Source organism: Pithys albifrons, chromosome 11, assembly GCF_047495875.1.
Source record: "Pithys albifrons albifrons isolate INPA30051 chromosome 11, PitAlb_v1, whole genome shotgun sequence".
NCBI classification, from domain to species: domain Eukaryota; kingdom Metazoa; phylum Chordata; class Aves; order Passeriformes; family Thamnophilidae; genus Pithys; species Pithys albifrons.
Window position 1 is genome coordinate 1391810 of NC_092468.1, and position 26584 is coordinate 1418393.

The window sequence follows — 26584 nt, forward strand, 5'->3', positions numbered from 1 at the left end:
AAATCCTGCTGCAGCTCACAAGGGAAAATGCAAAAGGAAAAATCTGTTTTAAATTCTTATCATGTCTTTATTGGATTTAGTTAAATAACTAGGAAACATGAAACAGGACTATCCTCCTCTCATACATAGTATAACTTGGGATATTCCCATGTCCTTACTGAAATTGGAGAAGATAGTCCTTTGCATGTTTATTTAATTTTATACTTCAGTTGATAGGGGATTAGAAACTCCATTGTGAATTTTTTGCCTGCTCTGTGTTTTCTGGGACTTTTCCATTTCAGAGCTTCTGAGACCATGGCTGAAATAAAAGCTGTGCTTTTCTGCCTATTCAAGCAGGTTCCTCAGTTTTAGTGGTGAGATATTTTTGGCACCTTGGTGGCTCCTGCTGCTGGGGTGGTGGCAGCTCCCTGTGCAGCTGGGTGACCTTTTGGTGCTGGAACCTCCCACGGGAGCAGCCAGAGAAATCCCCACCAACCTGCAGGTGGTGGGCCTTTGGATGAGCTCAAGCAGCAACCAAGAAGCTGCTGGGAAATGGGAGAAAGCTCTTTGGTGAGAAGTTACTAGGTCTCAAATTGCTTCAGAAGCTCACCAGAGACTTCATGGGTTATTCTGAATATTGAGGGTTGTCCCCTGAAAAGGCACTTTTCAAAACAAGGTTTACATGCCTGTGGTTTTGAGCCATCCACCCTTCCTGCTTCTAGTAAGGTGGTAGTTCATCTTTTGTGTGACACTGAGTTGGATTAAGTAGATAAAGTGTGGCCTTTCACTTTGGCACCAACTTCTTTTTTAACCGTTTTCCCCTGGGGATGATCAGGATTTTTCCTTCTTACCCACGTGTCCCTTTCAGCTCAGATTTGGGTGTTGTTTCTCCAGCACGTGCTTTTGCTGCTCCTAATTTGGGCCATGGCAGCAAAACCTTCTGTGGGTGAATCTGAGCAGGTTGGAAGGTTCAGGGTGATGCCCTTTGGGGCAGGGGGTCATGCAGAGGCTCTTTTATGGACTGTGGTTATTGATGAGCAGTCTTTGTTCATTGACATCTGTGTTTATTGATGACTGATCTTTGACTGGCATCGGCATCACTGACTCCTCAAGGACCACCCTTACCTTCCTCCAGGAGTAACAAATATGAGATGATTTGTATTGAATTCTGAGCTGTTCTAGCCACTGTTAAAGTGCCTCCCCTTAATGGTGTTTGGGCATGTCCAGTAGCTCCTTTTGAAACTCAGTATAAGAGACTTATTTTCTGCTGTGTCACTGAACAAATAATACTGGACATGTTTTAATTTGCTCTGTTGCTCTAAGTTTTACACTCACTGTGTCTTCCTTGAGAAGTATTTCTGAGAAATAAAGCCATTAGTTTAGTTGGCCTTTCCTCAGGTTAGAGGGAAAGTGCTTCTTGGTACATCTGGCTGTGCAGGTGGAGGTTTCCTTGCCCGCTGCACTGAACCCTCCATGCAGCAGTGGCAGTGCCCTGGGAGCTCTGCTTTGGGGCACTGCATTCCTGTGCTCCCCAGCATTCCTCTTGGCAGGACCAGGATCAATCCAGGGCTTCCTGTCTGGGGTTCCACTCGGGTTTGCAGGGACTGTCACTACTCCTGTGTACACACCGTTGGGAGCGATTTTGAGTCAGGGTGTTCAGCAAACCAAACGAGCCTGACCTGCCCCAGGAAGGAGCCTCCAATCTGAAACTCTTACCATGATTTATTTATTGGGCTCTCTGCATTCAGAGATGTCACCCATTCACGTCGCTGCTTTTCATATCATTCGAGGAATCAGTAACAGCTTCCTCTTCTCTGACATTGTGTTTCTTTGAAGCCACTTACCAGTCTAAGGTTTTTTGCTTGTACCACCTCCTTTCCCTGATGTTTGAGCCCTTTTTCCCCCAGAGAAAAAAAATGAAAATAAATAAAAACACTGGCAACTCAGAAGGACAAAATGCTGAGCTACTAAATCCTGTGCTACTGAAGATCTGGGATTTTGACTTTTTACTTTTTTAACTGTGCTATATTCTGGAAGGTTTTTGAAATGAGCCTTTGAAGTAAGAAACATGTTATTAGTTTGGAAACAGTGAAATCAATCCTTTAGAACAGCTCTTCAGTACAGATTTAGTTATCTGTGTTTATTCCAAGTGCTTCTGAGGTAGTAAAGAAGCCTGAAGATTTTTGGCAAATACATGCTGCTTGGATGGAAATCCAAAAATTTTAACAACTGTTTTCTGGGGAATGTCTTGCCTTTTCTTGGTCTCCGTGATTTGATGTCAAGACATGATTCTCACTTTGGCTTTCTAAGGCTTGGGGGCTTTGCAGGTGTTTGAGTGGCTCCTGTCCCTGCCAGGACAGTGGGGCAGAGGAGGGGGTGGCAGTCCTGGTGCAGGAGAGGACAAGAGCAGCACCTTGGAATGCTTTTATATTGCTAATTTTTGGTCTTGTTTTTAAAGAGGTTTATGGTATGACATCACCTGTTGTTTAAATGCATTAGAAAGATTGAGTTGCTCCCTGTCTCTTGTGCACAGTGACTAATTTCAATCAAATTTGGAGGGTGTGACAGGTGTCCAAAAGACAAATTTCTGCAGTTTTTGTGAAAGTAGAAAACCAGCCAAAGTTCCTCTCTTTATACCACCTCCATTTCCTGTCTCTCTCCTGCACTCTCTTCTAAGTGAAAGCAACAGCAGGACGTAGATTGTCACATGTTGGAGAATCCACCCAGAGTTCTAGAACAGTAATCCAGGGAGAACCAGGATTCGTTGTTTCCACAGCTTGTGAAACTGCTGGAAAAGACAAACATGAGGAAGGAGTAAATGTGCAGCAGTCTGGGTTGGCCAAACCCTACAAGGAGAGCTTTTATCAGTGTATCAGCATGGCAGCAAAGACTTGTGAGTGTGTAATTCCTGAGAACAGAAATAACTTGCATGTTCTAGAAGAAAATCTCCAACACAGTTTAAACCAAAGCAGTTACATTCTCAGGAAAGGCAGCAGAAGGTACAGAAAATGCATCCACAGCTCCTCAGGATCCCCCCAAAGCAGCTGATCAGATTTAGGATCTCACTGGAGGGCTCATGATGTGTCCTTGCAAATCCTTGTTTTTAAAGTGGGATGGTGCCTGACTGTGCCAAAGCCACAAAATCCACTTATTGCACTGACAGGGAGAAGTCTGTGTACAAAGTGCAGTTGGGTGAGGTTTTCTTGCCCCCTGGGTGAGGGGCTGGTTTCGCTGCTGGCCCCCTCTGGTTGTGTCTCTCCCTGGGAGGGGAGAGGGCTTGGTGCCCTCAGCCTGTCACCAGTGAGGGGGTGCAGGATGGGATTTTGCATTTTGTGTAAAATTTTACACAGTAATACTTTGCTTCTATTTAAAAAGCAATTTATTTGTATTAAGAATCACTTTTTGAAATTTGACAGCTTGCCGGGAGCAATGATTGACTTACTGGGGGAAAGTTCAACTCATTTGAGGTTTCAGGTCAAATATGACACCTTCAAATCTAACTCTTCAGTGCAAACTCAGTTTTATTTAGTGCTGATGGCAAATGGGAAATTATCCATAGTTTGCTAATAAATAAAACCTGACACAGTTTAGTGTTCACAAAACAGAAGGAATCCCAACCCTCATGTTAAAGGAAAGCCTTACTACTAGTATCTTTTAAGAATTAAAATGTGGGAATTATCTGCATGTTGAAAAGGTTATTGGGAAAAAGCTGGGTAGGATTAATTTAAACAGTAAATTTTTCATGTTATTGCTAATGTATTAATTCAGTAAGAAATGATTATGTTTGTGGAATCCTGATATGAAAGCTGATATTGATGTGGCTTTTTGACTTCCACCTGAAGAAAATGGGGAGCCAAAAGACCACATGACTTTTCAATGATAAGTGTCAGACCTCAAACATTTAATTCCAATGGCAACTTCTGTAGGAAGGGACGGTGGGATTTGTAAAACATCCTGTTCCTGTGAACCCCAGTGATGTGTCCCTGTTTGGAACATGAGACAGCAGCAGTGCACAGGGTGAATCCTGGAGACTCATCGTGGGGTGAGAAGAACCCAAGAAAGGCTGGGCTTGAAAGTTTGGCCAGTTATTGCTGAGGGGTTTTAGGGAAGACAGGTGGGAGCACAGCCCCCGGTGTCCCAGCACCGATAGTGTCCCCCCCGGCACTGACTGTGTCCCCCGCCGGCACCGACTGTGTCCCCCGCCGGCACCGACTGTGTCCCCCCCCGGCACTGACTGTGTCCCCCCGGCACTGACTGTGTCCCCCGCCGGCACCGACTGTGTCCCCCCCCGGCACTGACTGTGTCCCCCCCCGCACCGACTGTGTCCCCCGCCGGCACCGACTGTGTCCCCCCCCGGCACTGACTGTGTCCCCCCCCGCACTGACTGTGTCCCCCCCCGGCACCGACGGTGTCCCCCCCGGCACCGACGGTGTCCCCCCCCGGCACTGACGGTGTCCCCCCCCCCCCGGCACTGACGGTGTCCCCCCCCCCCGGCACTGACGGTGTCCCCCCCCCGGCACCGACGGTGTCCCCCCCCGGCACCGACTGTGTCCCCCCCCCCTGGCACTGACGGTGTCCCCCCCGGCACTGACGGTGTCCCCCCGGCACCGACGGTGTCCCCCCCCCCGCACCGACGGTGTCCCCCCCCCCCGCACCGACGGTGTCCCCCCCCGCACCGACGGTGTCCCCCCCCCCGCACCGACGGTGTCCCCCCCCCGCACCGACGGTGTCCCCCCCCCCGCACCGACGGTGTCCCCCCCCGCACTGACGGCTGGGAAGCTCCAGCCGGGTCCCCTCCACTCTCCTCCCCTCCTTCTCCGCAGTCTGTGTTCTTGCCAGCTTAGTCTGCATCATAGTAACAGTTAACTTTTCCAAAGAGTATGTTCTAAAATTGTGAATATTTCATTTTTCAGCTGGAGATGTCTGTTACAAGAGGAGGCCTGGGGAAAGACAGGAAGTATCTGAGCCCAGAGTAGAGGAGCAGGAGTTCAGAGGGGTTCTGCTGGTAAACCTGGTGGCAGGAATGGAAATGGGGGCACAGCCCCAAGAACGAGGGAGGAGCGGGAACAGGACAGGATGGGACCTTCATTAGGGCCAGTGGAAGAAAAGGGACTGGGAAGGAAGTTGGTTCCCGGCAGGGAGGTGTCACACCTCTGGCTGAGTCTGAGGGTCTGTGGGATCAGGGTGCTCTCCTTGGGTCTGTGGGAGAAATCAGCCTCAGTGAGGGTGCACAGGAGAAGCAGGAAAACTGGAAGCAGCACAGCCTGGCTGTGTGGATGGAGAGCTGGGAATGGGCATAGCTTTGAGGCTGCTCTGTGAGCTTTGCCCGGGGCCTGTGCTACCAAGGAGGTGTCAGGGGGACAAGTAGGGATTTTGTACTGAATAAAGGGAAATCAGAGGGGAGAGGTAGATTTGGAAAGCAAATGAGAGCAACAGTAACACTGAATGTAGGTGGTAAGGAAAGATGACCTGGTTTGCTTATTCTCAGAGGGATTGGTTGGGCTGCAATATAACTACAGTTTTGAATAAGAAAACCCCCTCACATACAGGGTATATATTGGGGAATGAGAAGTTTCACCTGCTGGGATAATATTGATGCAAAATCTAATGTGTGTCAGCACAAGCAGTTGGGAAGATCTGGATTCTGAGAGTGTTCTGGGGGAGTGTGGCCACACACATGCACTTGTCTTGTGACTGAACTTTTGGTCTCAAAGTACTGGTCTTTACAGGTTTTTCTTCTGCCCCGTGGTGTTTTTATTATTGGAGATTCATTTATGCTGGTGTTAAAAATATTAGCCAGGAATGGACATCACGTTTGATTCCTAAAGCTGTGATCAGCTAAATTTTGGATTTAAAAGAAGTTAATTACAGTGTAAGATTCTTGTTATAAAATTTGCAGAGCTGTGCTTGTTGGTGTCTCACTGCAAAGATTCAGAGAAACTTGATTCTCATATTTAGACACTATTTTTTAATTAGCCCTGTGCCTCACGACTGCTGCCAGCTGACCATGGGCAGCAGGGAGAATGTGCTCCCATCTTGGGGTGAGAAGTGAGGTTTTTAAGGCAGAGCTTTCCTTGCTGTTCTCAGTGTTAGATTAGCTGTGGCTGGAGGTGGACCATGGGCTGGTTGTGCCCCTGCCTGCCCTGCTCCCGGGAATATCGTGCCAGGTGCAGTGAGGCAGAAATGCCCCTCTGGCCTGGCTGAGCCTGGGCAGGTGTTGGTCTCAGCTCTCAAAATGTATTTTATGTATCTGTGTAAGGGTCAGACTTTCAAAGATGCTCCGTGTTAGCCAAGCCAAAAGGATTGGTTGGGATTCAGCTTTTAGCAAATCCTCTGTGTGAAATCCATGGCAAATGGGAAGTCCCTGTAGGAATTGTGGCACACCCATATCCAGCCCAAGGTTCCAGCAGAGCTCACCCAGCCTGAACTGCTCACTGGGCTCATGCACAGGGTTGGGCAGTGTGTTTGCTCTGTTTTCTGACACGGTGCCCTCCAGAGGGACTTCAGGTGGCACCAGTGTTGGCAAAGGCTGGGTCCTGTCAGCTTGGTGTTTATCTCAAACCAGAAAATGTAACAGGAGAGCATTTTTTGTCTTTGTCACATGAGAGAACGATTTGAAGTGGATTTAGAGGATATGAGAAAGGAAATTGAAACACTTCAAGGTGACGTTGGAGCTCCCAACCACTGCAGTGTTTGTTCCCTCTCAGTGGCACCGGCAGCGCTCGGTGTCAGGCTCTGCAGAGCTCCCTGCCCAGCCCTGCTGTGTGTGGAGAGTGTTCTCCCCTGGGCAGTGCACTGCCCTTTCCTGGGTCACACAGCACAGTCCAGGAGCAGCACATGAGCCACAGCTGAGACAGGCAGAGATTTGGCACTGCCCGTGCAGGTGCAGGGCAGGGCTCTGAGAGGGCAGAGCAGGAACTGGGCTGCTGTTGGCAGTGCTGCAGCACAGTCAGGCTTTACACTGGGCTGCCTCTATTTCCCTCAAGTTTTTTCTCTCTGAGCTGACATTTGACATGTGTGCTCCTTTACTGTGGCTGTGCTTTGTGTCCCACAGTTATCACCAAGTGCTGTAACCAGAAACTGCTGGATCACTGACTCTGGAGAGGGGGACAGTGTGATAGGCTCAGCCTGATGATGATCTTAAAAAGAACTTGACCTCAGGTTTTCATGAAGTCTAGTGATGTCGGCAGTGGATACCCAATTTTTTGTTTACTCAGTGTGCTGTAAAGTACATTGCTTCTTACTACAGGGCTTTTACCCAAAACACAGAACAGAAACCTCTGTTAAATTATGTTTTCCATACCCTCCTGTAGTAGATTTTACAAGTAGCTTGGACCTGTTTAAATCAGACATTGAATGATACAGATGAGTGATTTCCCCCTTCAAGATCACAGTGAAGTTTTTTCATACTTCATGAATTTTGGGCACTTAAACAGAAATATAAGAGTTAGATCTTGGTACTAAATATGTGTAGTTTGTTTTTTCCATTGGTGGTGAGTCTAAGCCTGCAGTGGGTCTCCCAATCCTTGCTCTTGTGGACATAAAGCCTCAGTGTTTATTTGTTAATTTTTTTGGAGTATGTGATGTGTTCCTCTGAGCCGTGGTTATTAATTGACAGATGAGTTACACTATGATGGCACTTAAAATGCACAACGTGTATTTCTGAAAGCAGTCGTTGCTATAGCAACTTTCTAGTAGGTCACTGGCAGTGTTGTGAGTGTGTGTGTATGATTTGGCTGTTAATGCAGACTAATACTGATAGAAAAATGAGAAATTGGAGAGGCAGGAAGGAGGTAGCCCTTCCCCCCTCCCTGTCCTCTCCCCCCCAAACAGGGTAAGGGAATTCTGGGGAGAAAATGCTTATGTAGGATATTGCATGTATTGGCAAGACACTGGCTATCACCTGCTATAATTAGATGCTTTCTTTCTATTTATGCAAAGATTATAAGAAAGCCTCCAAATTGGCTTAATCTGACTCTGCTTTTCCTTTGACATCTTCAGAGTTCAGTTAGGAAAGAATTCCATAATCAGTTGATTCAAAAGTAATGAGTTGTATTTATTGAGCATCAATATGTATTTTTAAAGACAAAGCACGTTTGCATGATGTGCTGGAAGTGGAAATCTTGAGAAGTTGGGCCTTTTCCTCATTTGTAAGATCTTTCAGCAAGGTACCAAGCATTCCCATAGCAATTGAGGCCAGCTCAGATCTCCTGGTCCTGTTGTCCCATTGTTGTTTCCACCTCTTCCTTAGCCCTGGTCCTGTGCTCTGCAGACAAGGGATGAGCCAGCTCAGGGAGCTGATCCAGGTACAAACAACTGGAAAACAATGTTTAATCTTGCTGTGGATTTCCTGGATTGTGGCAGTGGGCAGAAAGCCACGGGCCAGCACAGCCAGGCAGGGAGGGGCGTGGGGGCTGCAGGTCAGGGCAGTGGCCACGGGTGGTCCTGCCTGGGCTTTCAGAGATTCATTCAGGTGTTGCTTCCCACTGACTGTGCTTCAGTTTGCTCTGAAAATTAATGAAAAGTACTGTGCAGAGGACTCCATCCCAAACTCTTTGCATTTGCCTTTTTCTCTAATGCAGTTCTCTAACAGTCTCTCCTGAGGTTTTGTTTAATTTTTTATTTCTACTCCTCTCATTAGAGATCATTCCTGTATCTCTTTTAGAGTGACCAACCTATCACCAGGCCATTATTTTCAGCCTTGCATTAACACTGCCTTAAGATACTAGAAAATGAATGATTTTAGACTGTGATAAATGAAGATAATGCAGGTGTAGGAAGGGGTCTGTGGCTCTGTAATGTGCTGGGGGTTTCTCCAGCTGTAGCATGGAGTGTTCAGTGTGAGCTTTGCTTGAGTTGCCTCTTGTGTCCCCCCAACAGCTGTGAATCGATCTGGGGGAGCTGTGCTGCTCTCTGGGGAGCAGGGGAGACTGTGGGGGTGCAGGGGGGCACTGGGGCTGCAGCTGCTTTGCTCCCTTCTCTTCTTTTCCAGTGTCTCCTGTCCCTCCATCCAGGTAGTTTGTGAGGTGTCCCAGCTGCCCTGAAAGAAGGAGCAGGAATGTGTGGTCAGGAGCAGGAGGAAAGAGCAGAACTGCATTTTGGACAACAGCAACCCATCAGATTGGTTCAGCTGGTGTATGAAACCACATCCCAAAGCTCTGCTGGAAAAAAAAATCTCTCTTCCATGTTGTTTTCTTTTTTTGTTTTATTCACTGGTATGTGGTCATGTTCTCTGTGTTTTGAGAACGTCATTTGTGAAAGTGCTAAGTGTTGAAATAACCCCTGGAAAAAAACCTTCCTTGACAGTATTTGTATACTATTTTAGTATACAAATGATTGCTGAATGCTTTATTGAAGGTACTTGTGTATACTGTGTGCTCTGGAAAAGCTTGCTCTGACTTTGCCTCAGGGGTGAAGACAGTGCTTATGGATTAGTGTTTACATTTATTTGAATAATTTGTAGGAAGAAGGAGGCAGGACCAGGTACAAGAAAAATGAAAACTTATGTCTTCGTTGTGTTTTCTGTGGGGATTATTCCTAGAGGAAATGTTCCCTTATTTAACTCTGGGGTTACAATTTTTGGTTAGAACTTGCTCTTATCTCATGGGAGTTGAGAATCTATTTAAGGAAATGCTTCAGCATACTCTCACTCTTGCTCTTACAGCCTGACACTTTCAGATATCAGTTACTGGATGTATTTTCATTTTATGTAACTGTGTAAGAGATACTGCAAATCTGTGCCTGTCTTTCCAAAGGCCAGAAGAAAGTACCTTCAAATTCTTCAACATTTAAAACTGTATGGCCTGACTCCTTCTGTGTAGAAACAAAAGCCACAGAGTCTTATGGGGAAAATGTCTACTTGTGTGGATCAGCTGCTGGAATTTCCCCCCCTCAGCTTGTCTTTTCCAGAGCTGCTGGGAAGTTTTGCTCAGTTTTACCAGCAGTGCTGAGAGAACTGTGCCTTTTCTATTTTCAGTGTCTTGTACTTGATGGTAGAAGGTATTTCTCTTCTCTTCTAGGCAAGAGGTTTTCTTCTTTTCTCATCTGTTAATTTTTCTTTTTTTCTAAGTTTGCCACTCACCAGGAAGAGATCAGTGAGCTGTGTGTGTCCAGGCAGGGCTGGTGCTGGCAGAGACCGTCATTCCGTGAGCAGCAGGCGTTGGGCTGTTCCGGCTGCTGGGGACAGTGTGACCCGTGCTCTGAGCACTGCCCCGAGTGGAGCTCTGACCTTCCACACACACCGAAACCAGGAGATGCCCCTGGACCCCCAACACATTTTTGTGCAAGTTTTGATTGTGTCAGGAAAGGCTCAGGATTGCACAGTGTTCCTGCTGGTGGGCCCCTGGGAGATGCTGGTTTGTGCAGAATGGCTCCTGCAGGTAACTCCTGGTTGCATCTGTTGGCCTGTGGGGCATCTCACTGCAGCTACTCTGTATTTTGAGTCTCGGTAATTAATCCTTGTTTTCCTTTCCCAATTCACAGCCAAGGTTAACAATCTATGGGGATAAAGGTGGGGAAGAGGTTTGGTTGCCTTATTTTTACCCATGGGAGAGGAAAGGTTTTGGGTTGCTGGAAGATCCCATGTTCTGGCTTTCCAGTGCTGTAGGGTTTCCTCTCTGTTTGGGTATCTTTAGAAAAAGAGAGCACTCTGTCAGTTCATGCTGAAACTGCTGATAACTTCACTCCCAACATCATGGAGCAGCTTTCATCTGATGGAAGCCTTTCCAAGGGAGGCAAGACCTTTCTTCTGTCTCTGAGTGGTCCATATTGGCTGAGCTTTATATCTAAGCTACTGAGCTGAAAACTGCTGCATTAGTCCAATGAACTGTTTAAGTGTCTCCCAGATCACAAAGGTCTTCCTTGTCTGGGGGGAAGGACTGGTGTCAGTGTTACTGGGAGAAAGCACTTCTGCCTCTGCTTTAAAGTTGGGAGCACAGAAATGAATGATGCTTGTCAGGCACTGCTGCACTGATTGCAGTTTGTGCCATCTGCTTGTCTGTGTAACTCTTAGGAACGAAAAAAGTGTTCCCATATTTCTGTAAGCATTGCAAGATACAGTTAATAAGGAAATCATCACTGTTTGCAACTTATAGACAGAGTATCCAAGTAAATTGGTGACAGCTTTGCAGTTTGAGCATCATTGTGCCTTCAAATGAATGTGTTTGTATTGAGTCAAAGGGCCGAGAGGAGGAAGGTGAGAAATAAGGTGGTGTGTGGTCAGTGGAGATAGTGAAGCAGATTCTGGTGTTCTGTCCTGTTCCTGCAGGCAGTCCAGCAGGGTAGTTTGTGTGTCACACCTCCAGTGCAGTGTCCTCAGCACCCTGGCTGGGCTGGGCAGAGCAGGACACGTGGGTGACACCCTGAGCTGGGCAGAGCAGGACGTGTGGGTGACACCCTGAGCTGGGCAAAGCAGGACATGTGGGTGACAGCCTGAGCTGGGCAGAGCAGGACGTGTGGGTGACAGCCTGAGCTGGGCAGAGCAGGACGTGTGGGTGACACCCTGAGCTGGGCAAAGCAGGTCGTGTGGGTAACATCCTGAACTGGGCAGAGCAGGACATGTGGGTGACACCCTGAACTGGGCAAAGCAGGACACGTGGGTGACACCCTGAGCTGGGCAAAGCAGGACACGTGGGTGACACCCTGAGCTGGGCAAAGCAGGACATGTGGGTGACACCCTGAGCTGGGCAGAGCAGGACATGTGGGTGACACCCTGAGCTGGGCAGAGCAGGACACGTGGGTGACACCCTGAGCTGTGTCCTGATAAACAGAACAAAGAGCAGCTGATCCCAACCCACCTCCACCCTCAGCACAGTGCTGGACTCAGCCTGGGCTTGGTTTAAAAAATAACCTTAAGAGACCCCTGTCCTGACCTTCTGTCAGGTCTGGTTGTGTTTGGCAGCGTGTTCAGAAATTGTCAGGAGTTGGAGGGCAAACAGCTGCGGGTGAGGTCCTTGGGAGATGGAACAGAACCAGCTTCTTGTCCAGGTCATGCGTTGGCTTCTGTGTTGCTGCCTCTCCTCCTTCTATTTCAGGAACACTTCTTTGGGTTTTCAGCTTGTCCAGGTTGGAACTGGGCTCTCAAGTGGTTGCACACAGAGTGATCATCACCTCACCTCTGTACTGTCATCATTCCTCTATCTTGAGCAATAACCAAGCAATGAAAGAAATACCATTTTCACTCAAGCATTTTTTCCTGAGAAAGTTTCACTTCTAATGGATTTATTGTGGTGTGCAAGACATTTTTAAACAGCAAAGAATAGACAGATTCACCCCCTGCCAGTTCTTCCTGGGGTTGTTGACGAACCACAATTAATCACTGAATGATAAAAGATTTTCTTCAGGATTATTTACTGGGCTAAAGTAAATCTTGTTCCCAAGTGCTAATTTGTCTTTTCCCCAGTGACATTTGCATTTTGGACGGTTGCAGAACTATTACCAGTTTTACATAGTACTTGATAATAACTTATCTCCTATTTCTTACTATTTCATTGATTTCTTGTGCCTGGTGTGTCAGGGAGGTCAGTAGGGAACACTGGTGAGCAGCCAACCCTGTTTAGCTTGTCTTTCATTTCTTGAGTCCTTGGATTCTTCTTTTCCTGCCATGTCTGAATCTGCATCAGGAAAGGTTTGTAGGTACATTTTGTAGATCAGATGATACTGCTGTGGAAAAGTAGGCAAGTTCCTGATCGAGCTGCTTTAGACTGCAATGCAGTCCCAGTCCCCAGGCCCAGCACAGGCAGAAGGCAGTTCATTGCTGCGAGCTCTGCTGAAGTGTGGGGAGGGATTGGCTGTGGGGGCAGAGAGATAACTCACAGGGATGGAGGAATAAATGTGGGATAAAGCCACTTTGCCTTATGAGTCAGTTATTTAAAAGGATCATGAATTTTTATTTTCCTGCCATGTGCTTTCCTAAGTGTTCAGAATCAGGAATGAGAACTTAGGGGTGCTGTGGTTTTGTTCTGGGAAGTGTTCTGCTGGTAAACCATTATTTTGGTGTTTGCTGCCAGTCCTGGTGTTCACCTGTGTAGTTTTGGCAAAGCCACTGCTGGGCTTTGGTGAACTGTGTTCGTGTGGGATCTGTGGATTTGGGGTTGAATTTTGGTTGCAGTATGAGGTAATCTGGGGAACAAGGTGCGAGGCTTTTGATTTTTAGTTCCAGCATGGTTGCACGTGTCCACTGAAAAAACACACTTCTCCCCAGAGGTTCATTGTGGTGGTTGGGTTGTTTTAGGATTGGAGGACGAGAGGAAAGTATTTCAAGGTGTGCTTGTCCAGTGCAGGGTTTAACTGCATAGCTGATTCAGGTCGGTGCCATGTGTGATAATCAAGATGTGCAACTGGCAGAAGAACATCAGTGATGTTTGTTCAGTCCCTTCAAAGTGCTGCTCTGTTTCTATGTAACCCCTTAGGTCAGTGCTGGTGCACAGTGAGTGCCTTTCCTCACACACTGGGCTCCTTGGAACACTGCCCTGACTGGAAGGCTTGTGTGGGTTGCACCTTGTTGGCTCTGGCCAGGAGTGTTGTGGTGGTGGACAGAAAACTACCAGCAGCGTGGGCTCTGGGAACAGTCTGATAGCAGAGTGTCTGCTTGGTGTCACACATGGGAGGACTTTGTAAGTGTATGAGTTTTCAGAGTGAAAAACAGGTGTTGTCTGTGTGTTTTAGAACAAGGGTTATATCTTTAGAAATCTTTCCTTAAGTAAGCCCACAAGGATTTTGGCATGTTTATGGGCCTATTCCAGTGCCTTTAGCCTGGGGCAGTGTCAGGTTGGGATGGGTTGAAGGTATTTAGCAGCATATGGACTCTGGAGTTGGTGGGTTTTTAAGTTCTTAAGGCAAAATATGGTTTCACAGAATGAGAAACTGGTGATCTGACTTAATGTGCTGGTGGCAGCAGTGGCAGTTTGAGGGAGGGATGATTTAAATTGTGTGGTTTACAGGTGCAGTTTAGTTTGTCTTGTGGATAACCAGCTCACTGAGTAGTGAAGGGAAATTCTTTAACATGTTCTGTTGGGTTTTGTTCCATCCCTTGTACTGGACTGGAGACCTGCCAGGCCTCTCAGTCTTGGGGAGCACATAAAAGCCTCCTGGAGCAGGAGAGTGGTGTTGCTTCTTTATGGGGGGAAGAACCTGGAGCAAGTTTTAATAAAGAGGTACCAGATCAGGGTTGTCAGCTTGTTCTGCTAATGGTCAGGGTGTGGGATTACTCTGAGCTCTTCCTTTGGTGTCTGGGACATGGTGGGATTTAGGGCTTAGGTGGTTTTTCCTGGAAAGGTGCAGCTGTGGCTCCTTTCAGAAGAGGGACTGGAGTGGTGCAGGACACAGGTGAAGGGTGTCTGGTTTGATATGATGTTGGATTTCATCAGGAAATGGTTGGGAGTGGGAAGTAGGGTTTGATTCTGTTATTTATAGATATACATACTTCTAATTTAATGACTTTCTTGGACAACCTAAACTTTTATGGTCTGCCACCTTAGGGCTCTTGTTCAGTTTTCACAAATTCTTTTAGGAGCTTTTCAGGTGTTTGTGATTTAGGTTCTCTGGCTAATGGATAGAGGAAGGCTATGGAAATGACTCCCCCTCCATGGTACATCCCTGTATTCTGTCAGTACTCCAGCAGAGTGTCAACAATCGAGTCAAAAGATCTGTCCTCCTGTGAGCTCTTTTGAGAAGTCTCTGTTATGCTAAAGCAAATGGGATTTTTCTTTTAATCATTTACAGAGCTATTTGGGCTAAAAATATTTAACAGTGGAAGAAAAACAGCTTTCTTATGTTTCTTGTTGAAATTTATTCCTGCTTAAATGAAGAGCATCAGTGGAAGTCCTGTACAAGTTAAAAATGGTTACTAAAAGGAAGGGCATTCAAGTGCCTCACTGCAGAGATACTGCTTTATGCACCTCAGAAAATGCCTGTTGGTTATTTAGTAATCCCTTTATTAAATGCAACCCCTCTTCTGAGGAGTTCAAAACAAGAGAGATTTAATTACTAAAAAAATCCCACATACCCTCCTGTACACAAAAAGATGATGTTTGAGTGAATAAATGAAACAGATGCCAATGAGCTTCATGAGGCTGAGGGTGAAGCTGTGTCTCCAACCTGCTGACAGTGAGGCAGGAGGACAGGAGTCCATGGGGTTTTGTCATTTGAGCATCACTGAAGTCCGTGCAGTTGGAAAAACTGGTACTCCAGGATCTTCCAGGTCCTGAACTGACAGCACTGAAAGAGTCTCTTGGCCTAAAACTCTGGCAGGTTCTCTCTGGAGTGAGTGAATCCAGAGCAGAGGGTTTCAGTGCCTCAGCCACCCCTGGGTGGTGTCCAGGACCATTTGCTGCTGGAGGGGCCTGGACCTCTGCAAGGCTGAGGATCCTGATGGGCCTGGCAGTGAGGGAGTTGATGGAGCTGCTTCTGGAAGCTTTTGGGGTGCAAGACATGGGGGGTTCTGAAAGATCAGCATTCCAGGGTGGGAATGCTTTAACACAGTGCTCCACACACCTCTTCTTTGGAACAACCCCTGTGGCTTCATGTTCTTTTGAGGGGAGGGTGTTTAAGGTGCTATCAGCAAATTGGTAGAATATTACACTTTAGAGTGGTCCTACATTTTCTTCTGCTTGGTACATGAAGAGTCTCTCTCCACTAACCATCAAACATCCTTTCTGGCAGCAGCTGAGGTATTTTAGTGACCTTGTTTTCATCCAGCCTTTGTGCACGTCCCCTGTAAGTTCCAGTGAGGACCAGAATCAATTACTTCCCAGAGTTTTTAATCTATATGTGACTCCACATTGCATGTTTTCTTTTATAGTCTGGGCAAACTTCTGCAGTTCCTCTTGAATTTCTCCTTGGAGTCCCATATGAGGAAGAAAGAAAAGACAAAACAAAGAGAACAAAACCCTGAACCATTCTGAGAGTTGTTTCCTTTTTCCAGTGTTCTACATGTCAGGCTTTGCTTCTTTTTGTGAAAATTGGTTTTATTGTTGGCAGTTTTCCAGATGCAATGAATAATAGAACACCAGATGTCCACTGCTGAGAAAAATTACAGATGAGTAAACACTTTTCTGAGGTAGCATAAAAATCTGTTAACAGTTATTCTGGTGTGCCTGTGGCCTGTGTGTGCCCAGGGCCTGCTGTGCTTTGTGCTGCACAGAGAGGAGGATCCAAAGCCTCTGTGCCTGTCTCACTTGTCTGACTCCACCAGGGATTCCTGCCCTCCTCTAGACATGGATTATTTTGCAGGAATAAGCACTCACTCACTGCAGTGCTTGAGTGTGAGTTTAATCACTGCATTTAATTTCAATTACTTTCACATATGGGTTTGATTGAGGGTGAAGTCACAGGAGCATTAGAAGTTTGGGGATAAAGGAGGGACACAGAGTTTGTGTAGGTCTCAGCCTTTACCCTGCAGCAGCACAGTTACACTTGCACTGTGTTTTCAGACCCAAAGCAGGCCCTGTTCCAAAACCTGGGCTGTTTTTTTCCCAGCTGTTTCAGTCTCCTCAGAATAAGCTTTTACCACAGACTTCGCCTGTTGTACTTGACAAACATGACCCATCTACTTGGGAAAAGCAGAAATCTTCAGTGGTGGATAATTCCCAACTGACTGAGTGAACTGCTGGAGTTCTTCACTAGCCCTTGCCAAGTCTGTCTGGGTCTTACCTGAGTTTTCCCTGCCGCAGTACAGACCCACTGCTTGTCCTGGTCTCCCTGAGAGAGAGGTGGTTCTGCTCTCCATTGGATTTGCAGCAGTTTTCACATGTGGAAAAGGAAGTCATCCTCCCTCAGTGTCTGTTCTCTCCTGTTGCTCTCCCACGCACAGGCATGTCTGAGCCTCCTGGAGCTCTGGCTTGGGCTGCTGAAACCACCTTGAGAAGTCTGAGGCCATTTGAGTGAGCTGAATTGGCTTCTAAGAAATCAGCTGATCAGGCCAGTACTTTCTGGGGGAAGCATTTAATTATCTTGATAACTCACACCCGTGCTGTCCCTTTCATTATTTGGTCTTTTGCAAGTTTTTATTGATTGCTCAGTCTTTTGTTTGGAGGACAACACCACAGTTTGTATGATAGGCACAATCCCTCTCAACTTGAAATTTGTCCCATGGGCTTTTTTGTGCCTCTCCGTTTTCTTGCATCATCTTAAAAAGGTGATTGAATTTATCTCAAGACTCCTGGGTTTTGGATATACAAGTGCAGAGGAGCAGGAGGCTTCAGGGATCCTCGTGCTCAGTCTGAGGGGGTTAGAATCTGAGCTTATGGAGCCCTTTCCATTCCGTGTGTTTTGTGTTCAGAGCAGGTGGGCAGGAGGCTGGTGGGTGGCTGGTGTTATCCTGAGGGGCAGATGGGAGGGAGCAAGTCGTTAATTTAGACCTTAATCATCCAGATACTGGGCTAACATTAGAACTCAGTGCCTTAACTGTTAGTCTTGTGCAATCAGACCATGATGACTTGCCCTGTGAGTGACGGAGTGGCCGCAGCCCCCAGTGAGCTCAGCCCCAGCTGTGAGTGCTCAGGGCTCCAGAAAATCAGGTCAAGTGTCTTGGGGAGCGTCTGCGGAGTGAGTCTGGAGGGTCTGTAAGGATAACAAAGAAGCAATGTTCTCAATGGGCTCAGTCCATCAAATTTATGTTTATTTAAAAAAATAATAATTGCAAATTGAAAAGGATGACATTTCTGTTCTTGAGCAAGCCAGATCTACGGGCGATAATTTGAACAAAGCATGAATTAGTACTTAGAGTATTGACCATTCCAGGTGTTAGAGGAAAGCAGTACATGATAATATAGTTAAAAGCTATTGGAGTAAACACTGGAGATCAAACAGAATTTTCTGAGTGATGTGTGACATTTAAATTGACTGTATTGTTATAACCATGGTTAAAAAAGGTTGTATCAGCTTTGCTGTGTGATCGTGGGGTGGGTGCCTGGGCACAGACCTGCACAGGACAGGAATTAGCTGCTACCTCCTGGAAACAGCAGCAGAAGATACAGCAAAACTGATTGGGCTTGGCAGTTCACACATTTTTAGAGAACTAAATATAGAAATGTGGCAGTAGGACTCAGAGGTTTTGTCATGTAAGACTTTTATTCCCAGCTCTGGAAGGAGTGATTTGTGTAACCTTTCAGTGCGAGGCCTTGCATTTCTAATGGTGAAGAGCACAGAATAACATCATACCCACAAAGTGAGTCTTCAGCTGGTTCTTCTGGCTGACTGGGCAGGACCTTTCTAGGCTAAAGGCATTTGGTGAGAGGAAGCAGCAACAGCTGTTTTGCCGGTAGAGTAAGTTCTACTCAAAGGTGCAACTGAGGAGACAACTGCAGCTGAAGGCAACATTAAATGGAGAGCTCAGGGTTGCCACAAGAGTTCTTGTTCCCACAGGTATGTGTGACACGTCTGGAAATACCTGTAACAGTGGGAGAAAAAAAGAAGAAATTTTAGTCAGTGCAGTAGACGTCTACTGAATGTTGTAGTTGTGTGTACAGTCCCTCTGTGTTGTCCTTGGCCTTGTATTTCTGTTGCATTACAGGCATTGCCTCAGCAAGCTCACCTCCCTGTTTCTGTTTTCTGTATTAATTTCCTACTGACATTTTCTGTGGAGAAACAATTGTCTGTGCTCAGCTTGCTGTCCTGATAACCCCATCCAAACTGCTCAGAGTTGTCCCCTTACTGCAGACAACGTGTTTCTCCTGCACTGGGAGCCCAGCACAGGGCACAGCTCTGGGTAGACAGGAAGGGTCCCCAGTGCTTGGCAGGGCCTCAGGCAGCCCAGGGGTGCTCTTGGCCTCTGCAGCAAGGACAAATTCCTGGCTCCTGTTGGAGCTGATGTCACCAGGTCTCTTGGGAAAGCTCCTTTCCAGAGGGTTGGTCCCACCCCTGTGCATGGTGTTGCTCCTGCCCCGGTGTGACCATGTGGTTCCATTTGTTGCCCTCCCTGGATTCCTGTGTGTCCCTGGCTCCTGCCTGTCCAGCTCTGAGTGGCAGCACAAACATCAACTGGCTCTCCCAGGGGTTTGTGTTTGTCGAGAACTGTCCCTCTATCCAATGATCCTACTGGAGTGGTGGCAGCAACAGCAGAGACACGTGTGGGGAGGGCTGTGCAGTGCTACAAAAACATGCCCAGTATGACTTGGAGGGAGGTAGGAAGTGGAGCTGTGCTAGCCTGGCTGCTGCCGCCATTTCCTCCTCCTGTCATGGTTTGACTGGATTAGGAATGCTGGAATGCTGCAGACCACATATGGCCAGAGCTTGCCATGCACTGTAAGGAGTGGGGAACTCACCACTGCTCTGATCATTTTTCTGTCACTCGGATTTTCAGTCTTGGTTTAAGTACCTACGGAAATGTGATAAAGTGAAATGTGGATTTTGCATAGAACTTCAATGAAATTATCTTAAACATAGGCTACATAACCACAGTGCCTTAAATGATGCTGTGGGCTTTCAAAATCAGAGCTGGAAGTGGTGCTCTGACTTGGCTTTCAGATCCAGTGTCTGTAGGGTCAACATGAATAAATTTGTTTCAAGTTTCAAACCTGTAGCAGGAATAAAGCTTATGCTTATATAGAAATAGCTAATCCAAAGGAAACAAAAACTCCTGAGTGGTGAAGAACACAGTCACAGCATTTGTTACAGAGTTAGTTCTGGGGACTGTTTTTCTAGTTCTGCAGGATTTAGAATTTACACTTCCAGCTCCTAAATATTATTTTCCCTTTGCAGATGGGCAGGAAGGATTTAGGTGGCATTCCCAAGGCCTTGCATGGATGGAGCAGTAAAGGCTAGAATTGTGAGATCCTCTCTTCCCCCTCACGTGGTTGATGGAAGGGGTTGGAGCTCCCACTCCCAGTGCCGTGCAGGATTGTGGTTTGTGCTGGTGGGGACCTTTTCCTACTGGTCAGATGCTTTTTTTGGCCAAGAATATTGAGGGGATGAATCTTGTCTGTAAACTGAGTCTGAAAAGCTGGAGTTTTCAGTGTGTTGTTCTGTGGTGCTGAGCAGTGCCATGGCACATCACCATGTGCCATGCTACATGGAGCACTGAGGGAGGGGGCAAAGTTATTTTACATGGAAAATGAGATTATGGTGTACAGGCACTCCCAGTCAATAGTAGAGGACATTGCTCCATTTGTGTGAGCCATTGTTGGAATAATTTTGCACTTGGGTGGGACAGGGTCAGTTGGTCAACAAGGAAGGGATTTTGAATTGGGAGTCAGTCTAATACCAGTTCCCTTTTGAGTATCTTCCAGGCAATGCAATTATATTGTACTTTCATTACTAGATTTAGCAGTTGGGTTTCTTTGTTTTCTGTTTGTTTTAAGGTTTGGTTTCAGCTTTAGAAGGTGTAGGTGCCTAGTTCATTGTAAAGTTAATTGAACTTGATTTGCCTGTTGCTACCACAGAGCTGCTTGGCAGGACTCTGTCAGGTTCCAGGGGTTTGTATATCTTTTTTTCATTCCTTTGTTGTTTGGCTACAAAGAGTAAATTACTTGCCTACAAAGAGGCAAGTAAACAACCTAAGGACTGCAAAAAAACGTGGGTAGCTTTGCATGTTAGTGGAAACTACAGGAAATATTGATGGAATGCATATACTGGATTCACTGTTGTAAAATTGTAGAGCGTTTTTAAAAGCTGAGCTCATTGAGACACTTTCTGAAGAAAAACTGTAATAAACCTGACAATTTACTAGAAAATACTTCTTTTTAAAAGAAGCAGTTTTATATAATGGTCATTATGTCTGCCTGATTATTATGCATGGTTGAAAAACAGAGGCAAAAAAGAAACATTTGCTTGTTTCCCATTGTATGTTTAAACTGACTGGTGTCTTCTGCTCCCTGCTTTATATTCCTCTATAGGTTATTTTAACTCTGCCAGCATAAATTTATGTCATCTTAAAAGATAGATGTGCAGGTTCAGAAAGCTGGAAACATGCAAAGGTCATTAAAATTGGGATTCAGTGAAAACATCAGACTTGTTTGTAAAAACTAAAATAGAATCAGTTGACCATATGTTAAGGGGCTGTATTGTGTTTAAATAAACCAAAATGCCAAAGTATGAAATGTTGCTCCCCCTGCTCTCCTGTTTGCCGGGATAAAGGTGACAAAATGGGAGTATGTCTCAAGCTTTCAGGTGTTTTTTATCAATGACTTTATTCTCAGGCTGAACGAGATTAGGAGAAGAGTTTGATTTTCCTGGTCTTGATTTTCCATTGTGTTTTCATAAATATGAAGGTTAATATTTGTGTAGTCTGTAAGGATCAATGAATTTTCCACAGCTGTCAAACTCAATTTAATTGCACAAGTGAATTGAGAGCACAGTTCTGAGCATGCCAGCCCTTCACTGGTCACTACAGGGCCTGGTTTGCTTTCTGCCCCACTCCTAACCAGTGTGGGTGATAATTCGAGGCTGCCCTTTGGGAGGTGTTTCTGTGGGTGCAGAGAAATGTTAGAGCTGATGGAAGTGCAGGGGTCCTGCCCAGGGGTCCTGCCCAGGGGTCCTGCCCAGGGCTGGGCTGGGGTCCTGGAGCAGCTGCCTGGACTGAGGAAGCTCCAGTTGGAGCAGCAGAGCAGGACCCCCAGCAGGGCAGGACAGACCCCCAGCAGGGCAGGACGGATCCCCAGCAGGGCAGGACGGATCCCCAGCAGAGCAGGACCCCCAGCAGGGCAGGACGGACCCCCAGCAGGGCAGGGCAGGATCCCCAGCAGGACAGACCCCCAGCAGGGCAGGACAGACCCCCAGCAGGGCAGGGCAGGATCCCCAGCAGGGCAGGATCCCCAGCATGGCAGGGCAGGACCCCCAGCAGGGCAGGGCAGGACCCCCAGCAGGGCAGGACGGACCCCCAGCAGGGCAGGATCCCCAGCAGAACAGACCCCCAGCAGGGCAGGACGGACCCCCAGCAGGGCAGGACGGATCCCCAGCAGGGCAGGACCCCCAGCAGGGCAGGACGGACCCCCAGCAGGGCAGGACGGATTCCCCAGCAGGGCAGGATCCCCAGCAGGGCAGGACGGACCCCCAGCAGGGCTGTGCTGAGGGATGGGGCTGATAGGGCTGGGATCCCATGGGAGGCTCCAGCCCTGGCCAGTCACACACAATGGGCAGGATCGTGCCATTTCTTCTGGGGGGCTCTGAGGTCTTCATTTTCTGGCTTGTCAGCACTGACAGTTCCTGTATTTATCACACACTGGCTTTATTAACACAAGGGAGTAGAAGGGCAACTGTGTCATCTTCTCATGGTCCAATCTGGACCTGACCATGTGGATGGGTTTTTTCCAGGCTTGTTTTGCAGTTTCCTGTTTGGCGCAAGGAGAGTGAGAGAACCCTCCAGGCCCTGCAGTTCCCTGGGTGTCAGGTCTGCCTTCACCACCATGTCAAGGCTGTGGGTCCAGCTGCCTGGGTTCTTCAGTCACCTCTGAATGAAACAGCTCCTCTCTTCTGCTTCTGGCTCTTTATACCCTTCACTCCATACTTTCTTTAAGGCCAAGACTTGGCTTTTCAAATAAGCCCTCTCTGAGCAAATATCATTTTCCCTGTCTGTGAAAGCACTTCCCTGGAGTGGTTTGTGTGCTGCTACATCTGAGCATGCAAAGCCCAACAGTTGTGAAGGATGAGAAGTAGGTTGAAAAATAAAATTGAAAAGTGAAATCCCACATAGAAGTTGTGCAGAATGCCTGAAACATCTGTGGGAAATTGCTCACGTGGAGCACACATAAATTTTTTTGAACTTTGTTAGAAAACTTTTCTGAGAAGTAAATTGCCCAGTATCTTGCTAGAATTAGGTAATCTGAAGATCCAAGCTGGGTGGGTTTCCTTTGAGGTCCAGTTAGCATAGGCATGTGTGGTACAGAAAAAGTACCTTTTTCTTCAGTCTTGTTCCCATTTGAGTGAACTTCTCCATGTCAGAGATCTGAGTGTTGTTGCCTTTATTTTGTTGTATAGGAAATCAGCTGAGAACTGAATTCAGTCTAATGCTGTGTGTGTTTATAATAAATTCTTACCAGTGTGTGAAGTGGTTGCTTTATGTTGTGGACAGGCCATGCCATTCCCCTTCAAACCATAAGAATGGGCAGTGTCTCTAGTGAAGAAACACTTATGGAAATAGCACAAATAACACATAGAACATTTTTGTTCCTGAAAAATTCAGAGTAACTTCTGTCTCATAGTGAAACCGGAGAGCTTTTACGCCAACATGGCTGTGGAAAATGACCCCCTTTAAGCCATTAGTGCTGGAGTGGTACCTTTAACTCCAAACAAACCTCCTGTTTGTAAGCATTTGTTTTGCAGCAAAGTGCTTTGCTAATTATATGGTAGAAAAAATGGCCAATGAGATGGCAGCATGTAGTGAAAAACTTCAGTGTGATGCTGAGAGGCTGTAAGTAAAACTGGTGGTAGCACAAGTAGTAAGTACTGAAGAACTGGGCGTGTGCAACTGTGAGTCTAATGGGAACTGTGGTGTCCAGAGGCAAAAACATGTGAATGCTGTACAGTTTGGTGAATAAACACTGATGTGGTGTAGTAGGATGGAAATAATCCTTTAATGTTGCACTGTCTGGTTTAGAGTGGTGCACTTCCATTTAGATCCTGTGTCTGGTGCAGGTCACATCACCTCTTCCTGGCTTGATTTTCCTGCTGCCTTGTGCAAAGCTATTAAAGCACAGAAAAACTTGCCCTTTCAGATGAAATTAAGTGTTGAAATATGAGAGTTTGAACATATCCCATGTTTTAAAAACGTGCAGTGGGTATTCATTGCCACTGCTCAGCTGCAGTGCTTGGTGCAGCTCTTTACATTACCCCAGGACCTGTAGAAGGGGAGAATGAAACAAAGAATTTTGTCTTCTCCAGGACTTGCATTTTCTTGAAGAACTGGATGGCAGTTCTGTGTTTATTACATCGAAGATTACTGAGTCTGTCACATTGTGCTGTTATTTAATGGTAAAGCCACGTCTGCTGCCATTGGTCAACTCCTTGGTTGGCCTTTTGGGTACAGAGATGTTTCTGGTGGGGGCAGTGGTACCCCAGGTGCCCTCTGGTTTATTAGTTAAACTTACAGCTTCACTGTGATGAAGTTAAGGTACCTTCTGTTGCAGTTACACACTTGTACAGCTTCTGCCTGTTCTGTGCAGTTCAGCCACATCAGCTGAGCCAGGGAGCTGATGGAGTAAGTGTGGTGCCATTGAGGCAGAGGTGTGTTAAATATGGGAGGTAACACAGAACACAGGCAGTTCTTAATTTTCTTTTAAATTGCACAGGGTTGCCTAAACAGCATTGTAGAAACAAGGCAAGAATATGGTTAAGCTGTTCTGGAGCCATCCGTTCTAAATTTCATGTCCTTTAACAGTGATGCTACTTCCAAATTCTCCTGTGTTGTTGACAGTGCTTTTTATTCAATGTATGACTATCTTGGAATCACATCTAACAATTTTTTGTCTCTCTTACAGACTGGACTTTGACATTCTTTTCATGAAAGAAGTTTCCAAGTAGTTGTCTTAAAATAACTTTGGGAAGAAGTTCTATGTAGCTCTTACTTTTAAGAGTGCTGCAAAAATGATTACTTCAGATTTGCCAGTACTACAGTGAGTATACGTTTCTCTATATATTTGAAATCTGTGTTTTTAAAAAGGTTGAAGTAAACAGAGGTGATTGTGAGGGTAAAGCACAAGCTTGAGGGAACTGCAGGTTAGTGGGACTATTCCAGGCCTTCTGTGTTTTCATACACTGAAAAACTGTGTAAAAAACATAACAATTAAAAAGGTGTTTCTGTGTACAGAGACTGAACTTTTGCTGTGAAAAGGGAAACAAGATCTTTGCTACTTTTATGCTGCTGGATGTTTTGAGTTCTCAGAAGCCTGTGTTGCTTTGGGTAGTAGTTGGCCATGCTGGGTGTGCTGGGCAGAGCTGGGCAGAGCTGGGGGTGCTGGGCAGAGCTGGGGCTGCTGGGCAGAGAGCCCTTCTGTGGCTGCTGCAGGGGAGGCAGCAGGGGCTGACTGTGCTCTGCTCTGGCTGAGAAGCAGGAGGGGTTTGTCCACGTGGAGCAGGGCTGCGCAGGAAGGGGGAAGGACAGAGGGCAGATCTGACATGACAGGGGCTGGAGAGGACATCAGGTGGAGCTAGGGAGGAATTCCGGAGGCAGGAGACTGCTCCCTGGTCACAGGGCTGAGGGAGCATATGGGGAAGTGTTAACAGGGAAATAGCAACTGACCAAACGGGCTCATTTTCAGAAAAACTAGTGTATTGATCAGTAAAAACAATCCGGAGGATGGAGAAGAAAAACCCCAAACCCACTAACTGGGTTCGTCCCTGTCCTTTCCCCAGTTCCCCCAGTGTTCTGCACAAAGAGCTCCCCTATGCCATCACAGAGGCCTCCTATGCCGTCACAGAGCCCCCCCATCCCCTCACAGAGCCCCCCTATTCGCTGAGAGAGACCCCTATTTCCTCACAGAACCCCTGTATGCCCTTATAAATACCCCTATACCCTCACAGAGCCCCAGAGTTCCCACACAGAGCCCACCTGTTCCCTCACAGAGCCCCTCATGCCCTGACAGAGCCCCCCCCATGCCCTCATAAACCCCCCTCTACCCTCACAGAGCCTCCCTATGCCTTCACAGAGCCCTCCTATGCCTTCACAGAGCCCTCCTATGCTCTCACAGAGCCCCCCATCCCTTCTCAGAAGCCCTCTATGCCCTCGTAGAACTCCCTATTCCCTCACGAAGTCCCCCATCCCTTCACGGGTTCCAGCACTCCCTTCACATAGAGCCCCTATGCCCTCACAGAGCACTCTGAGCCCTCATAAACCCCTTTATGCCCTCACTGCATCCCTCATTCCCTCACAGAGCCCCCATATTCTGTCACAGAGCCCTTCTATGCCCACAAAAAACCCCTATGCCGTGACAGAGCCTCCCCATCCTCTCTCAGAAGCCCTCTGTGCTCTCATAGAGCCCTCTATTCCCTCACAGAGCCCCCCTATTTCCTCACAGAACCCCTCTATGCCCTCATAAACCCCCCCATGCCCTTACAGGGCCCCCCTATGCCCTCATAAACGCCCGTATGCCGTGACAGAGCCCCCTATTCCCTCACAAAGCCCCCCATCCCTTCACAAGTTCCATCACTCCCATGCCCTCACAGAGCCCCCTCTGCCTTCACAGAATCCCCCTGTGCCCTCAGAGATCCTCCCATCCCCTCACAGACCCCCATCCCCTCATAGAGCTCCCTATGTCCTACCACAGCCCCTTCATGCCCATATAAACCCACCTATTCCCTCACAGAGCCGGCCTATTCCTTCACAGAGCCCCCCTATTCCTTCACAGTGCCCCCCTATTTCCTCACAGAGCCCTTATAAGCCCCCTATGCCATCATAGTGCTCCCCTATTCCCTCAGAGAGCCCCCCCATGCCCTGACAGAGCCCACCCATGCCCTCACAGAGGCCCCCCTATGATCTCACAGAGCCCTCGTATGCCCTTTATAAATACCCCTATGCCTTCACAGAGCCCCAGTGTTCCCACACAGAGCTCACCTGTTCCCTCAGAGAGCCCCTCATGCCCTCAGAGTTTCCCCCCATGCCCTCACAGAGCCCCCCCATCCCCTCGCAGAAGCCCCCTATGTCCTCATAGAGCCCCCTATTCCCTCACAGAGTCCC

The 26584-nt window shown here is 47.2% G+C and overlaps 1 protein-coding gene across 5 annotated transcripts in view; it reads left to right on the forward strand.

Moving 5' to 3' along the window:
* STAG1 (STAG1 cohesin complex component) overlaps nucleotides 1–26584 on the forward strand; it is a 194606-nt gene that overhangs the window by 16613 nt on the left and 151409 nt on the right. For all 5 annotated transcript variants that reach the window (XM_071566923.1, XM_071566920.1, XM_071566924.1 and 2 more), the window contains exon 2: nucleotides 24390–24524. In XM_071566923.1, coding sequence (XP_071423024.1) covers nucleotides 24496–24524 — 29 coding nt within the window. In that variant the 5' untranslated portion in view covers nucleotides 24390–24495. The remainder of the gene's footprint in view (nucleotides 1–24389; nucleotides 24525–26584) is intronic.